The sequence below is a fragment of the Plectropomus leopardus genome, chromosome 1 (assembly GCF_026936395.1).
Source record: "Plectropomus leopardus strain MGB_pleo_1.0 chromosome 1, ASM2693639v1, whole genome shotgun sequence".
NCBI classification, from domain to species: domain Eukaryota; kingdom Metazoa; phylum Chordata; class Actinopteri; order Perciformes; family Serranidae; genus Plectropomus; species Plectropomus leopardus.
Window position 1 is genome coordinate 12771694 of NC_142176.1, and position 18308 is coordinate 12790001.

An 18308-nucleotide genomic window follows, 5' to 3' on the forward strand; every position below is an offset into this window, starting at 1 on the left:
AATAATAATAATAATTAAAAAAAAGAAGACTAGTAACTTCACTTGGACTTTAACACCAATGATTCATGACTTTATATTAATTTTAGTCTTTTAACTTGATTATATTTTATACCTTTGCCCAAGCCAAAACATTAATGTATGTGTGTCACAAATGAATTCATTTTGCTTATTTTCACTAATCAATTGATATAAACATTATTAATTCCCCTTAAGTCCACACTTAATTCCCCCACTTCACTTTGCTTGAACCAATCTGACTGCCAGGGGTGTCGCAGTGGGAGAAAAATGGATTACCTAGGGCCCAAATGGGAAGAGGGGCCTCAAAAAGCCTGGGATTGTCATTTCTCATTTTTAAGTAATTAGTGACATAATTAAGTAAAAAAAATCAAAAGGTGCCTGAGACAAATATAGCTCAAGACAGAGAGGAGCTTGTGTGTGTCCGCTGACCCCACTGACAGCATCCGGTCACACTGACAGAGAACAATGAAAAAATACTGTCACGTTACTGAGCGCCAGCTGAAAAAAATGAGACCAAAAATAATTTGCATGCACACCCAATTTCATTGAAAAGAAAAAATAAACTGCAGTGGTCCAACAAAAAGAACTGCAGTATACAAAACTTGCAGGTTGAACATTAGCGACTCAGCAACTTCAAACAAATTTCTTTAACAAATAAGTACACATTTTTTAAAACTGTTAATGGTTTTTGTAAATTCAATACATTATTGCTCTGTTGTTAAAGTGCCGTTATATTTGGTGAAGAGTGCATTATGACTAAAGTGAAACTCAGAGTTTAGGATTTGAGACTTGCCAGTCCTGATTAAGAACTTGACTCCAGACATGCCTGCTGATTTGAGATTTGACTCCTTTTGCCTGTCCACATTTGGGATTTAACTCGGAACTTGACTCTGGACTTGCCCTTTCAGATTTGGGATTTGACTCGGGACTGTAGTGTAAAGCCTTGACTTACTTGTGACTTGCAAAACAAAGATTTTGGTCCCGCATCTGCCACATGCTCACCAGAACCTTCATTGTCATGAAAACATGAAATCCTCACGTCTGGCTTAATTACACATTTATTCTCCCCAAATAAAACCAACAGAATTTAAAAGCACAATAAACAGCAGTTACAAACAGTTCTCCACACACATAAATAATGCATTCACACTTCAAAAATAAAGCAGTCCCTTCTTTTTCCCAAAGAAAAAAAGCTTCTATGAGGCAAATGTTCAAAGGCTTGGGTCCATCCACCGCGTGTGTGTGGGGTGTGCTCATTCAGGGTAAACACTGATGAGGAAGGCCTGAATATACTCTCCAATGATACTATTCTAGGAGGGGATTTAGCACATCAGAAGCAGTTAGCAAGTCTAACAAGCTAATCCTTCTGGAATTGCTGAGCGCTGTGTATGTGTGTGTGTGTGTGTGTGTGTGTGTGTGTGTGTGTGTGTGTGTGTGTGTGTGTGTGTGTGTGTGTGTGTGTGTGTATATGAACATATGCAGCAGGTGGGTTCTGTACAGCAGCTTCAGAAGCATATGATGAGTGGATGGGCACGTGTGCTCGGATGCTATTTACATCAGATGCTCCCCCCTGCCGTGAAGTCTCCAAGTCAAACTCTACAAACAATGACAATCATATACATCGGAGTAATTGCATATCAATAAATAAAAGGCAAACATGACACTTTTGTTTAACGGGTTTGGTAAAAGCAAAAGGGTAAAGAGAAAAAAATAAAAGCGACAGCGTTGTGGTAGTGTGTGAGCACGGATGTGTGTGTGCAGTAAACAGACTGGCGCTTTATATCTCCTGATATGACGTTGTGGGGGCCGTGTAGTCCTCCTCATTGTTCCTGCGGATGAGAGAAAGATAAACATCCTTCAGTTTTTTGGGAAGTTTTTCAACAGTGAAAACACAGTCTCCTTAACTCCTTTCCTCTTTTTCTCCAGCTTAACTGGTCACCGCAGCGTCTAAGTGAGTGGACTGTGTGTGAATAATGGATGAGGCAAACCAAACAGCCGTATTGTTCTCCGTCACAGCTGAAGGTTCGCAGTACAGTACACTGATGTCTTGAGCTCAGTAAAGTTGAATTTTTGCTGTTTACTGGCAAATTTAGAAGAAGTTACTTCAGAAATGCAAGCTGCCACAAATTCCTTAATTAAATCTTTATTTTGTCACTTTTATAAAGACTAAGTTTTTGTTGTATTTGATGGAACTGTTACTATATCCAGACAGTAGTACATGATACAGACAATGTGTAAAAAAAAAACCCAACTCATCTTAATTGTTGCCTCTTCATAGTGCTTCTAATGAGATTTGCAGCTGAATGAAAACTACCAATTAGAGCCGAGGAGTCTCTCACTCAGCTGTCAATCATGTCAATCACTGCTATCTAAGCAGCGCTGATCAAATATGAATCAAGATTCTGTTCTGCCGATTTCTCACTTCAAATGTTTTCAGAGACATATTTTACTGAACTGTTACACTGAAATATGTTTCTGCAAACATCTGAGCAGAGATAAAGACACTGTTTGCCTGATGAAGGTCTAGTTACCGAAACATCACTATACAATTATTTATTTTGCAAGTTAGACAGCGTGATTCGCAGAAAAACTCATGATTTTCTTTTTTTCACAGACAGTCTGTGTCATGTACCACTGTTTGGATGTAGTGACAGTTTCAGCAAATATAAAAAAAAAAAAAAAAAGTTACGGACTACAGAGGAAATTGTTTTTCTTCTTTAGAGTTACTGTTTATGTTCAAACTATTCACAAGATGTAGAAAACACCTGCAGCTGCAAAGGATTACAGTTATTTATGGAAAGAAATCAAAAAGATTAAATCAATGGTGGACGGGAGAGGATGTTTTACACCATGACTTTGCAGAAAAAAATGAAGAGGAAGAGAGAACAGCAAGGTTAGGAGGCTAAACTAATGTTGCTATAGATTTTCTTTACTAGAAAAAATCCTGAAGGATGACAGGATCAATCTTTCAAACTAAGAAGAACCTGATATTAGGTGCTCAGTGCTGTTTGCTCTTAAGGAGACCTTTTGTGCAAACAGGGAATTGTTCCAATAGATTCCAAATTTACTCCTTATTGTATAGTGATCTAAGTATGCATTTTTCTCCTCCCTTTAGTTTTTTTACTTACTTTTTTTACTTACATAAGATCTCTGCATCTGTCTATATCGAAATGTAGGCGTCATTTGGTCCAAGGAGGAACTAGTTGAGTTTTGGTGGTGATTTGAATCTATATACGGGTGTTTGGTATGAGGGCCTCCGAATTTTGGAAACACCTGCTTGATGATGTGAAGCTGGCAAACTCAAAGTCTTGATTTAGATCACCTCTGAAAACAGAAGGATTTCCCATAATCCTCTGTTACATTTACGCTTTTTTGGTTGTCGGTCTTATACATTAAATTTGAACTCATTAAAAATGACAAGGTGTTTTTTACCCTATTATCCATGTAATTTTCCTCTTTCTTTTTATCCTCCTGTATCATTTCATTTTCATCAACTCCAATAAGAGAGTGTGAGAGCATGATTGTGCAGTGTTGATTAAGTTTTTTAAATGATGTGGCAAATTTATCTTCTTCTCAAATCTTCTTAATATCAGTCCATGTCCTGATATCATAGTTACTGACATCACACTGACATATGTGGAGATATATCGTATGGTCTGTTAAAGGAAATGTATCTATCAGTCAGCTCTGCCTGACAGTTTGGCTTGTGAGGTTTTGTGGTTTGTTCCATCAGAGGGAGGAAGCCAAACAGGCATGCGGCCCGTGTTTGCTCTGAGACTGTGTGGAAACAACGGAGCGAGCCTCTGTTTGTCTGAGCACATAGCCGCTCCACCGGCCGCCCTTTGACGTGGCTGGAGTCAGAGCCTAACACAAAGCTCGGCTTTCCCTCAGCTGGTAGGTAAACATTTCAAGAGAAATTAAAAACCGTGTCTTGTACATTTACTCAAGGCTCGTGCCATGTGAAAACAAAACACAGGTTTAAAGTTACTGGCACATCACGACAAAGTTTATAGGAAATGTTGTGCAGTCAGAGGTCATTTTATAATGAATTATGTGCTACAATATTATCTGATGAATAGTATTTACTAGCATTTCAAACATGGAGAAAGTAATGACTGTTTATCACGTGATATTAATAAAGATAGTCCTAGTTAAAAGTTAAATTCAGCCATGACATTTTTTACTTATTAATAAGACTGAAAAATATATTACAATGTGGATTTTTATGGCGATTTTTGGGTCTTTTACATAAAAAAAAGAAGAGGTTGAATATCAGATTATAATATAACACCAAATCAAATCAACAGGATGCAGGAAAACACTGAAAATTCAAAATGTTATTATATTTTTAATGATTCTGTGGTTGACTTATCATCTGATAAGGTAGAAACCATTTAGTAGATTGATGTTTTAAAAATCTCCTTGTTCTTTTAGGAGAAATAAGTGATCTCTTCAGACCACCAGTGATGACAGAAATCCGACACAAGCGACGGTTGATGCCAGAGTTGGTCGCGTAATGTCACCTGAGGCCAACGGGAAGTAGATTAACATAACAGCTGCTACAGGAGCGCCTAAATCCAGTGTAGCATGAGCAAAACACTTTTAGAGAGCCTGAAATGGAAAAATAATTTATAGTCTCTGTGTGTAGAGGAAACTGCTGCAGTGTGACTCAGTCCTGACAAAACTGATAGCACCAACAACGGCTGTTTGTCTATGAATTGGGACATGCCAGGCATCCGTTACTACCTCACTACTGAGCAGACGTGAGAGTGTTCACTGTCTCAACATGCAGTGTCAGGAAGACATGCTCGGGCCTGAGTCAGTGAGCCAAATCTTCTGCTAAATACCTGATTGTTGCATAACGTGGCATCTGACTTGCACAGCAGGTCGGCAAATTCCTGATTTCTACCTTCGATCCTGAGAACATTTGCACTTCCCTGTCTCTGTCCCTGCTGACTGGGATGTCTGACAGTAACCTGCTAAGGTCAGAGATGAGAGTCTGGACCTCATTTCCTACAAGCATTTCAAATCTACGATGATATTTAGTCCCATTGCAAAGAATAGAGGCTGTGAAAAGTAACGAAAGTGACAAAACACCCATGCTTTTTTTAGACTCACAGCGACATGTTAGACTTTATCATAGCAAACTTACAATAATATCCCATCTACTATCCCCTATAAATGTGCAACTTTACCAGTTCTGCAGGCAGAAAACATGGCTCCATTTTTATGCTCATTTAGCGGCAATTATCCTAACTAAGACGAAAAAGAAGCTCCTCTTGCTGTTGACAGGAGTCCATCATTTGTTTGAGTCAACAGGCAGCTCTCTCACCTACAACAAACATCATCTCATTGGTTGACATGCTCCACAAACATCTCACCTGACTGGACCAGTAAGGAAGAACTGGTCCAGGTAACTTCTTTCAATTTAGCCTAAATCCACACACATGAAAACAGGGATTTAAAATGAAAACATTCTCTGCACACACTGGTGTTTTAGCATCGCGTCACAAATCATTTCCATCCTTGCTAACATACCCGAAAAAACGCATATCACATGACCATTCAAGTACACTGGACATGCGTGGAAGCAGATCTGTCTAATTTTCGGTTGTATAATGTTTTGGCTCGACATGTTGTGACTAACAATCAGGATAAGAATGTGGGTGTTTGGAGCCAGAATGTGTATAAAGCCTCTGTTGTTTATTATTTGTTTAGGCCGGACACAGTTGTTTTTGTCACTTTCACTTCCTGTAGTTGTAACTGGCACTTAGAGGTGTGTGATTTCATATTTTTACCCGTTTATTTAACGGCGTGACGGCACTTAAACAAAGAGGGGGAGTTTGGCTCTGATATTTTCTGTTGACTGTCAGGTTAGTATCACACCTCATTTTGTTTGCTTTAGTTATTCCAGTTGCCAGCCTAGTCACAGTAACGAGTCTGCTTCGCCTCTTAGCGGCTGTTTCATTGACGGTAGTCGCTATAGCGGGCCTCATCGTGTCTGTAAGTCCAGAAAACACAATCCTGGAGTTTTCAAACTAAAATAAGGTCTGCAACGTTTTCAGAGGATTCTGTTTTAGGGGTTTCAGGGACGCCAGAGTAATATTGACGCTAGGCGTAAAGATAGCAAAAGTTATGCGTTTAAAACAAAAACATATCACTGCAGATGTAGCCTTATTCAAATTCAGAGTCTGTTACATGGACATGAATAACCTGAGTACCTCGTTTATGTGTTTGAGCATGTAAATGCCAAATTCCATTTATGAGAAACCAAATATGCTCCATGAACAAGGTTCCCACACTTTTCATGGAAAAAATTCAAAAAGCTTTCATGACTTTTCATGTACAGATGTTTTTATTCTTTTCCCACTGAGTCTTTAAGATTCAAACTCTATTCAAAGATAATTTCAGCGAGCTGGCATGCATGATGGGAAAGACAAAACGTGAGGAGAGAATGAAGAAATGATGGTAACATGACGGTAAACAAATGTCGCACATGACGCATTTTAGAGCTACGTTATGTACAAAAAAATTACTGAAAAAAAAACCTCATTACACACAACAAAATTCCATGACTTTTCCAAAACTTTCTATATTTTTCACTAATTCCATGACTTCTCCAGGCCTGGAAAATGTGATTGTGAAATTCCAGGAGTTTTTCATGTTTTCCATGACCATGGAAACCCTGTCTAAAACAAACCGGGGTGTATACGGGGAAATACATAACCCGAGTTCTCCGTGCTTATGTAAAGACCGTATCCCAAATATGATCATAACTGGGATGAGCCTCGTAAACGGGGTATTCATGTCCATGTAAGCGCACTCAACGGGCGTTCTCGGTCTGCTCTGAAAGTGTGTACTCGTCAATAGGATTGCTCAGCACCTCACCTCACTTCCTCTTCTTTCAGCCTGCGTGCCGCCTGCTTTGATTGTTTAATTTGCAAGTCCAGTCTGTGTAAGAAGTCTTTGGCTGACAGCTCCTCTGGCTGGGGGGGTTTGGAGTCCTCAGGGGGCGGGGAAGGGGGTGGCGAGGGTCCCTCGATATCCTGCAACATAACACAAGGTGTATCTGCCTCCTGGCACGCTGCTTCGCCGTCCCCATCGGGAGACTCCAGAGACAGTCCGTTAAATATGGAGCGCTTCTCCGACACCACGGGGATGTTGAGGCTGTTCTTCAGAAAAATGCAGTCGTTGCTGAACAGCTTGTTGGCTCTCTTGATTTGCTCCATCTGGTGAAACAGGGTGACAGCAAAAATGACAGTGTGAAAATAGTATCATATCCGTGACTAAAGTCCCTTATTTTGATCGTTTGCATTGAGCTTACGTCTGAGGACCAAATCACCTCATAGCAGCCGATATAAACATGTAGTGTCAGTGATATAAATATATGGAGCTGCTCCTCAAAGAGAACACTCTTCTTGAATTTGTGTTGGACATGAGCTCTTACTCTGCTTTTATCTATCCAAGCAAAAGCAGGCTAAGATTTATCCACAGGAAAACCCCTTTGCAAAAAAGTAGGACTGCAACAGGATTCCTCGTTCATGCGTTTTTTTACGTACTTGTCCAAAACTTCATTTTATCGGACATCTATTTTCAATAGATCTTCAGTGGCTTTTGCAGTTGAATTAACTCCTTCCTCTTTGATTGTAATTTTTGAAGTAGTGCAAGAGGGCATGCTTCTTTCCAGATATGAATGCCTTTATTTCCTTAATTATTTGACACATTTTACGTATGAAGTGAAAGCAGGACGCCTCTCTCACACAACTTACAATAACATGTAGACTGACTTACAGACAACTGTGACAAATACTTACATATATTTGTTTGTATGCACCCTATGCATGTGTTCATGTTTACGTTTTGATCTTTCGGCATTTTGTTTATGTGTTTAAAGAAAGAAAAAAAGTTAGTATATTACAAAGTCAGTCTTTAAATCCTTTTGATTGCTTGCACGTGAGCCTAAAGTACGACATTATATGTGCATTCTTAACTGGAGAGAAATCGTCTGAACAGCACTGAAACAATCTTTGGACCCAAACTATCAATAATAATGCTATGCTATAGGAAATTTAGATGTAGGCTTCTATGAAATATTTATATAACGTTGTACAGCGTGAAGTGTGCACTCATTTCATCATTTCATAGATGATGCAGCCAGCTGTGCTCAGGGTGGACTCTCCCGTTAAATCAGCATTGCATGAATCATAGTCGCACAATATGCAAGACTTCCTTAAATATTACAATAAAGGAGAAGGTTGAATATTTTCTTAAAATTGACACCCAGAAAGTATCTGGAGGATTGGCTAGACTTAAATGTTAGGGGTTCCTAATTATTTTATTGCTGGACCCCTAATGTTTAGGTGACAACACAGAACCCATTATAGACACTGTTGCAAAAAGTTTGCATTTAAAGGTTCAGTGTGTTGGATTTGGGGAGATATATTAGTAGAAATGGAATATAATAAGCATGCTTTCTTTAGTGTATAATTACTTGAAGATAAAAACTGTTATGTTTTCATTACCTTAGCATGAGCCGTTTACACCTACATGTGAAGTGGGTCCTCGTTTACGGAGCTCGCCATTTGCGCCGCCACGTTTCCACAGTAGCTCAGAAGCTACAAAGGAATTCTAACTGGAGGAAGTTTCAGCTGGTTGCACTTTGCATTCCTCGCTGCTACATGCCACTAAATCTTACACACTTTTCCTTACATCAAATTTCAGACAACTATTGACACCCTGTGAATCTTGGGTGTTGTGGGGCCTTTAAGTCCGGGTAGTCGGGGCTCCGGGGCGATTTCCACTCTGCCTGGTTAATAATGTGACGGTGGCTGGAGTGTCAATGCAAACTTGATTAACCTTTCACTTTCAATTAGGTGAAAATGAACATGGTCCGCCCCAATTCTTTATTTCCTTACTTTTTTAATGTGAAATAATCATATTGCATTACCTGCGCCCTATCTGAACCTCGTTTCACCTCAGTGGTGTTGCTATAGTTGTGAAAATGGAAGTAGAATAAAGAAGTAAGTCCTTTTCCCAAAAAGATGAAGTGAAATAGAGAAAGTTTTAATGTGTTGGCTCACATCCCCGTTTAATGGACTTAAAGGACGCTGCAGCAACATTTCTGAAGAGCTCTGACTGTCAGTACGAAACCGAGTGTTGAAAGAATTTCATGTGATTTTTCTGGGTCCAGTTTATTTTGCACCATAAACTGACGTTAAAGGAAAATCAAACTACAGCGTCCTGACAGATCAGTGATGTCCACACAGTGGTGGAATGTGACTAAGTACATTTACTCAAGTATGAATTTACTTGTACGTTATATGAGTATTTTATTTTCATGCTCCTTTATAATTTTACTCGTTACATTTCAGAGGGAAATATTATACTTTTAAATTTACATGTATTTGACAGCTTTAGTTACTTTACACATTAAGATTTTTGAAAAATGAATAAATAAAAATAACATAAGAACTGTTTATAAAATATGATAAAATTTACACAAGTACTGCTGCTTTGATTCAAAGAAAATTAATTGCCATTGTATTTTGATAAGTGATATGTTTCAAGTGTTTTTTTCCATTTATTTTTTTTCATGTTTTTTATGTTTTTCTACTTTTTTTTTAAGTTTTGGGGTTTTTTTTCAGGGGGTGTTCTGTTTTTATTCAATTCTGAGTTTTGGGTGTAGTTTCCTTTTTTCAAATTTTGTATTTTTTTTCGTTTTTAATAATTTGGGGGGGTTTGGGGTGGTTTTGTCTTTTTATACATATATATATATAATTTTGAGTTTTTTTGGGGTGTGTTCTTTTTTTGATTTTTTTTTCTGTATTGGGCACATTTACCTTTTATACTTTAAGTACATTTTCCTGACTATACTTCCATACTTCTAACTAAGTATAATGATCAATACAAGACTAGAGACCAGAGTAGTTTCACAGGGTGGTATCAGTACTTTTACTTCAGTGGAGGAGCTGAATACTTCGTCCGCCACTCGCCACTCGCTCGAGTCCACATGATAGAGAAAATACGTGATGCTGTGTTTGGGTCCTCTCATCTGACAGTGAAAACTGATCTGATGCATCACAACTGATTTCATATTTCATCAGATCCTCTTGTCGAGGTGAACATCGGAGCTCAGACTAACGTCGCAGTGGTTGTGTGGTAATCTTACCGTAACACCGTATTTCAGAGCAATCCCTTGCAGGGTATCACTGTCAGTAACCCGATGCTCTATGTATTTCTCCCCCAGAGAGGCCGTGACGCTGGCTGTGCTTCCGTACGAGCGGATCTTGGTCCGGGCCAGGCTCTGGGACAGTTCGCTCTCGGACTCGGAGCCGGACCTGGACCGAGGGAAGATGGGCTGACCGAAGCGTCCTCCTCCATCCCGCATCGGCAGGACGGGCGAAAACTCCGCCATCTTCTCTTGAATAAATAAAGAGCCCGGTCACCTCCGTCTGTTTTAACGCGCCGGTTGAGTCGCTGCGGGGAAGTAAATCGCTGGTTTAGGCCGCAGGGAGGTTCCCATCCCCGGTCATGTTCACCGTGTCAGCCCTGGGGACAAGAGACATGTTTCGGAGACCACTACCTCACGGGTAGCTTTGTCATAGATCCGTTACGTTGACGTAAAAACGTCCAGAACGTCCAGGAGGAACAACAATAATACCGCTTCCGGTTACACTTTCAAAATAATTTCACCAATACGATAATCACAAACCACAATCACAAATTATTAAAGTATATGTACAAACATTTCATAGACTTTTCTGTGATGTCTTTTTATTTCTTTGATTTATTTTTTATTTTACCTTTTTAATTTATGTTTTATCAATTTTATTTTCTTTTATTTCTGGTTTGATTGCTCTTATAGTTTCTGTTGTTGTCGTTGTTGTATATTGACATTATGCATTGTGCTGCATTATTTGTCCCTTGGTTTTAATTTTATCCTATCTCTGTCCTAGTCTCCTCTCACTTGTGTTCAGTAGGAGTAGTTGGCTTTCTGTTGTATTATTATTATAATCATTATTATTTTTATGAACTGCTGAAACGAAGTCTGAAACAAAACAGTTGGCAGTCACTTTCTAGAATACTAAAGAGAAATCGCACATGAACGAAACTGATTTGTATTTTTAATAAAGCAGATACATTTTACATTTATATTCCCTGGAGTATCTTGCTTTGGCCCTAAATTAGCCACAGTGGCTCAATTTAAACTATTTTGTTTAGCCAACCCTCGAAACCCTATGGTTATAAACAAACATGTTTCCAATCACAAGGAAAAAAGAGGTGGAAAAACTGACACATTTTCTAGCATAGGTGTGATTAGCCCAACCACCAAAATATTTTCTTAAAAGTGAAACTGAATTACCTGTCAGTTAATTAGCCTACACAATGTCAAAATGTGGTTCATGTGCAGAACAAGTGTGAGGTGAGAAATGAGAGTTACTGTTGAAGTCACCTTTGACTTTACCGACTCAAATTTGATTACCAAATTTGACTAACTGAATGTAAATTTGATCTAAATCAAAATATACACTGAAAAAAGATTTTAAAACAGCAATTGCACCATTAGGCCTATTTGAGGCTCCATACCATAAATGAGCCCTAAGTTAAAAATCTAGTTTTAAGGGACTGCTGTTGATAATTATAAGGGGAAACAGGGCATGCCAAGAAATATGCACTGGCATTTTTATTTTTTTTTTTTAATTTATGCTCAACCTTGAATGTTTTTATTTTGTATTTATTTTAAACCCCTGGTGGGTCTGAAAGGCACGTGTTCTTTCAAAATTGCCTAAATCACAAAATTTATCCTAACCAAAAAAATGTAAAAATTATTGAATTATCATTGGAATTTTTACATTTTCGACAGCTTTTTAACACATACTTTTTAAGGGAGGATTTGTATTTCGCTTAAGAAAAAATGTTGGTTTTGGCTCCTTGTGTTGGCTCCAATACTACCTATATTTGGTGTGTAAAAAAATTAAAATGTGTAAGTGTTTTAATATAGTAGACCTATATATGGTGGTGGTCCATGGTGGCATAAACCAATTACTGCTCACTAACTAATAGAAAGCTGGCTCAGGAGTTTGGACTTTCAGTCTTACTGGTTGTCCCCTTTATCAGCTCACTATATGTTGTTAATTGCATTGACCTTGTAAAACAGCAGTAAAATACTCCCTTATTGAACTTCTACAATGAAAAGTCCTTAGATCAAAGACTGAGCTAGTTGTTAGTTACCTCACTTTTCTTGTGTAACTCATAATGAACTAGGACTGACTGGAGAGATCCTTTCACACTGGGTGGAAACATTCAGCAGGTCTCTGTGACCACTAACCACTGCATGTGACATCTGGAGCCAGTGCCGCTACGTGCAGGATCACTTTTCAGTGGCATCTGTGAGAGGAACATGGTTAACAGTCCCATGATCAACCATGGATAAAAATAATGCGTTCACACGGTAAAAGCTATAAAAAATTATAAGGGATTTTCCCTCGATGGGATAACAGTATCATAAAGTCTGCCAAATGAGGATGCAACTGTTTATACACCAAACAGATTTTTCCCGTATTCCCTGCAATCATATTGACATCAGTCACACAAACAAAACATTCCCCTCTATTTTTAGGATGGAAAGTTGAAGCAGTTACAGTAAAAACTATGTGAGTGGTGTAGGAAAGTGCATTTTAATATTCCGACACTCTGTCTACAGTGTATCAAATGAGGGCTTTGATCAACTTCCTTGGAGATGTTGTTTTAGTTTATTTATTCATTTCATAATCATAGTCATTTAAAGTCCATGTTCACTCCTTCAAAATTATGTTTTGACCCATATGATGTATCACCCTTTGAAACCTGAGCAACATGGGAAGAAGGCAATGAGCAGCAATATAATAATAATAATAATAATAATAATAATAATAATAATAATTATTATTATTATTATTATTATTATTATTATTATTTATAATAATAATAATAATTCTGTAAAATAATTCAAGGTATGTGACAATGATAATTATAAATATAGTTTTTTTTTGTTTTTTTTTTTAAAACAAGAATTTTTCCAAATCCAAATCACAAGCAAGGAAACCAATGTGCTCAGGGTTTGAAGGTTTAAATACTTGTGAAGACATCTGAATGCAGCACAAGAAAACTGATGTCAATCCAGGTTTTAAAGGGTTAAAGCAGAATATATGATTGCTTTTCTTTATTTTTTTCATTTTGGCATCTACAATTTTGCAATGGCAGATCAATTTTGATTTTTATTTGTAGGGTTACACAAATAATTACACTGCGGATGTCAGTTTTTAAGTACAGTAATGGTTTTTGTGTGACACTGATGATGGCAAACATAAAAGAGTTTTTCTACAGTTCAACATGCAATAAAATCCGTATCATCTAACTTTATTTTTTTCTAAATAATGTGATGAAAACCAAAGGTTTTCTTTTGTCCTGATGAAATATCAATCTGCAACCTGCAACAAGCAGGTCAGTTAATCATTGTGGAATGGTAAATGAAAGATAAACATGAATGAACAAATCCCAGTTAAATAACCCAGTTACATGATAGCCTTTATGCGAGCTCAGACTGTACTCCTCTAATTATCAGTACTGGGCGGTAGCTTGTGGAAATTTTTATTTCCCCTTATCCCTGTTGTCTGTGCAGTCTGTACGGTTCATGATTATTTAAGTGCCTGAATGGTGCTGAATTCCCAGTGACTGTGTTTTTTTTCTTTTTGCATCACTGTGTGAGGAAGATAAAACCATGTGATTACTTGCTCACACATGTAGAAACAAAGTGTTGGCAGTGGAAATTAATGATGGTACAAGTAGGGGTATTATTACAAAGTCATTTTAATGTTTGTGAACTGTAGTACAATGTAATTTAATGGGAATACAAAGATGGCAGGTGCTACTTTGGGACTCATAGGATGAACCTTTCTGAAATCAAACTCGCTGTCAAACAAATACTGGGAAGCAACAAGTGTATTTATACTCTCTGAATTATTAATTTATTCAATTGGACTCATAGTCTTAGATGATCTCACTATCATGCATTTTAAATGGAAATGTGGTCATTAAACTCATGTAAGAGTACAAAGAGAGAACTAGAGGAGGGAGCTTGATGCATTAATTATACATCATGTTCTCAATGGGAGATATCACTCTTTAGATTGAACTGCAAATCAGTCCATTATTCGTGGTGTATTTGCTAGAGGAGAAGCAAACTGTTTTTTTGTGAACGCAGAGGCATCAAATATTAAACTGATGCAGTTTTTCTCAGAGAAGTTCATTATTTTTTAAGTTTTTATCTACAGTGAACTCTCAGGATCAACTGAGGGGTCTAAGCAACAACAGGAGATGACAATAGCAGACTGACCTCTCTTGGTGGGATGGAAAGAGGAAGGAGAAGCAACAATGCTGTTAGTCATATGTCACAACGTTACCATGACAACTATTTCTTGAGCCGCTCCCTGATCCAACTGCACCCACAGGTCTTGGGAAAGAAGATATAATCTTTAGGGAGGCAGCAAGCCTCATCTGATGTAGCACTGGAGTTAAATTTGAGAAATGAAGTCCCGCCCCGTCCTGTGGACCACCATGGGACTATAGGTAAGTTCAAATATCTATACTGCCATACCATTTAGTAGGTTAGAAAAAGATTTAGTATTTCCCAATAATTGTACTACAATGGCAGTATTGCAATAGTACCAGGATGTCCTACTTGGCTATTCTGACCAACATATCTCTGCGCAGTGGAGCGTCACAACTGAAAGCAAACAAGGAAATAACCCGGTAAAAACCAGTCGTTGTTTTTTGTTATATTTTCCAAATCCACCAATTTCCTGCAACACTTCTTGCCAAGTTGCTCATTGCCTTTTTTCCTCATATTTCAAAAGAAAGCAAACCAATTTGCTCATGGTTTCAGGTTTCAAGTACTTATAAAGGCATCTGAACACAGCTCAAGAAAAGTGATATTGATCCAGTTTTGAAAGGGTTAAAGTCAGAGTGCATCTTTGTTGCTCTATATTTTTCCATTCTGGCATCTACAGTTATCTGTGCCATTTTATGTGAAATCAATTTTGATTTTTTTAGTTGTATGGTTACACATATAATCACATTGCAAATGTTAGTTTTTCAGTACATTGTTTTAACTGTACAACACTGATGGTAACAAACTGTGCTGAAAAATACCAGGATGTTGCCAGCCGGCATGCTTTTTTGGCTATTTTGACCCACAATCCCCTGCACAGTGGAACATACATCAAATCAACTTAGCCACAGACAGATGACACCTCACTGACAACTCATAGACAGCTGACAGAGGCTGCAATGCGCATAATCAATGAAACAATCACAAACAATATACAATGCATGGAGTTTAAACCACATACATTGCAAAATAACAGCAAAGCTCTGCAGGTCGACCACTGTCTCTGGTGAGCTTGGTGAATTGCATTTTATTATATCTCAAAGGTAATTCTGAGTGCATGGATGGTGTGATATATGGAGGAGCAGCCAGTTAGGAGATGAAAGGTGTGGTTCAAAAATGGAGTTTATTAATGACTGGGGAAAATAACAGCGAAGTAAAAAAAAAAAAAAACTTGAGACAGAGAGATGTAAGACAAGCTTTAATCTTCACTGAGAGCCTTGTTTTCCTCCTTGGGACCTGCTGTCTCTATGGTGTTCCTCTCTCTTACTGCTCCTGCTCTCCTCTTCATGCAGCAGGTCCTGATTGATGATTACCCTCAGCTGGACTCTCTCCTGCCTTTTGTGAGCTGGCAGTGAAAATTCTCCTGATTGGTTATCATTCCCAGCTGGTGTCGTTTCCACGCTGTTCTCCAGCTCCCTCTGCTGAAGGTCAGGCAACAGTGTTGGGGGGAGAAACCACAGCCGATAATGAGGCACAGGGCACAGATGTACAAAACGGCTCCACCACCTCTCCTACACAGGAGCAAGAAACACAGACTTTGTGGTGGTTTTCTCCTTTATGGTTGTTTTGCTCCATTTTTTGTAAATATTTTCTGTCTCTTTTTAGTTCTTTTGAATCTCTTTGTGGTCATTTTATGTTAACTCTTAGGAGCCCTTGGACACAAAAGGAGTCCAGTTTTAAAACTAAACATAAACAAATTAATAATGAAATGTATTTTTTCTTGTCTGCTGTCAGCATCGTTGTTATCCAAAAGTCTGCAGCACTTTCCAAACCTCTCTTCTAATAGCACCTGTCCTGCATGTTTTAGATGTCTAGACACAGCTGATTCAAATCATCAACTAGTTTTGAACTCCTGAAGCAACTTGATGACGAATTATTTAATTCAGCTGTGTTGCAGCACGGAGAGATCTAAAATATGAAGGACAAGTGGTACTAGAGGAGAGGTTTGGAAACTGCTGTTTTATACCAATAGATAATGAATCAATCAGTTTCTTTGTGACCCCTACTGGATATTCTTTGGCATTGCTTCTGTGCCATGTCCTTAATGTTTTTAAACACCAGATGGTGCCATTTAATCACCAGCCAATCCTGCAACTCTTGAAACATGCCTCTGTCAGAATGTAATGCTTCACAATGAGCCCATTACTTCTGTATTTACTTTAATTTTTATGCATTTAAGCGTGTATATACACTTTAGAAAAATGGGAGCTTCTTTGTTAAAATAAATTGGTTACTTTGATATGTTTTGGTCAAATGAAAATTCCTTTGGAGAGTAGTCTACCCCAAAATTATTAACAAGTAGAGCCATTATAAAAGACTTATGAGCAACCATGATTTGAGTAATAACATTACAAACGTTTTAAGATGGATTATGAAGAAAATGCCAGAGGGATACACTCCATATAATGGAAAGCAGTGGTTTAGTGGTCAAATTAATTCTTCAAATTGTTAACTTTTTATTACATTCAAGGTCATGGAGAAGATTTCAAGAGCCAGCCATGGTTTTACATCGCTCACGTTAAAAAAAAAAATTCCACTCTGAACAAAAGTTTGCACCAGAAGTTTTATTTGGCAGAATGAGTTTGACATCATGAGGTTGAGATGGTTTACTATTTTTAACACAAAGGGGAAGGAAATGTAAAACTACACTGTTGCTTTGGCTGCTTTGTAATAACTGTTGAAGTTTAGGGCACGACGCATTTTTTTGTCATTAGGTCTATTCATGGCTCATTATACATCTTCCAAACCACAATCACTTCTCATCTAAACAGTCTGTCTGCTTTTCTTAATGACCAACTGTACACTCCGCCAAACAGCTGCATAGGTTCAGGCTTATAGAAGGATCAGATCAAACACACACTCACAGATGCTGCTTATTTCTTCCCAAGCTGTTTTCATATGGGGTGATTACATAACACGGTCAGATATGCATTGCAAGTGAAAATGTCTGCGGTGAAAATGTTCCATTGGTAGCAGCAGTGTGATGCTTGTTACCCCCTACCTTAGGGCAACCCTTGGGCAAACAATACTCCCCCACTGACCCAAAATAACCACAGCAGACACCTTTAATACTGTCAAATCCATGGGATTTATTATTCAAACAATAAAATCCCAGGTTGAGAGGTAGCAAGACCAGCAGTCCCCACACCAGAAGTCTCTCTCCTCTGCTGCTGGCACAGGAGCTCCTCAAAAACTCCTTCCCAGGTACACTTCACTGAGTGACACACCACCTTAGGAAACAAAATGCACCTGAGCAGAACTACGGCAGAGACTAAAGGGACAACAACAGAGAAACATACAGCCATAACAATGCTGCAAGCCAGAGATACTCAGCTTACTTTGCTTGGGGCCACTTTTGCAAGATGATAGGAGGCCAGGAGCCAATTGTAGCAGCCCTACACAATTCTAGGATCTTGGGATGTTTCTACGATTTTAGGACATTTTAGGATTTCAGGACATTTCTAAGATTCCAGGACATTTCTAGGATTTTAGGACATTATGGACTTTGCTAGGATCTCTGTCGGTGGGGTACAGGGGACCCTTCACGGGCACTTTTTTGATAAACAAGCTCTATTTTGATGCTGTTTTATGCACTCTGGCACTTTGTGTTAAAAGTAGGCCGACAAAAACAGTTTCATAAACTACAAAAACATTTTTTTATTGTGAATTAGAAAATGGTTGGGGGGCCACCCAGCACTCAATCAGGGGCCAGATTTGGCCTGCAGGTTGAAAATTGTGTATCACTGCTATGAGCTATGGTTCACAATAGGAATGTTATAACAATCACATTGTCGTCCTATAAAGGCAAACACAATGTATGAATTAAAGACAGAGTTGCAAGTAAAATGCCTCCCAGTAAGAA

General features: G+C 38.3%; 1 protein-coding gene across 1 annotated transcript; it reads right to left on the bottom strand.

Moving 5' to 3' along the window:
• Positions 1–1058: 1058 nt before the first annotated feature.
• lysmd2 (LysM, putative peptidoglycan-binding, domain containing 2) lies at positions 1059–10664 on the bottom strand. Its single transcript, XM_042492245.2, has 3 exons — positions 10187–10664; positions 6907–7247; positions 1059–1847 (listed from the first exon to the last, which is right to left on the bottom strand). Exons 1-3 carry the CDS (start codon positions 10430–10432, stop codon positions 1796–1798), a joined length of 639 nt encoding a protein of 212 aa, XP_042348179.1. The 5' UTR covers positions 10433–10664; the 3' UTR covers positions 1059–1795.
• Between the last annotated feature and the right edge of the window lie 7644 nt (positions 10665–18308).

Coding starts and splice junctions, on each gene's coding strand:
- lysmd2 (XM_042492245.2), bottom strand. CDS start 10,432: ATGGCGGAGTTTTCGCCCGTCCTGCCGATGCGGGATGGAGGAGGACGC. Junction 7,248..10,186: donor CTCTGAAATACGGTGTTACG/GTAAGATTACCA, acceptor CTGTTTCACCAG/ATGGAGCAAATCAAGAGAGC. Junction 1,848..6,906: donor CTGAAAGAAGAGGAAGTGAG/GTGAGGTGCTGA, acceptor TCTCATCCGCAG/GAACAATGAGGAGGACTACA.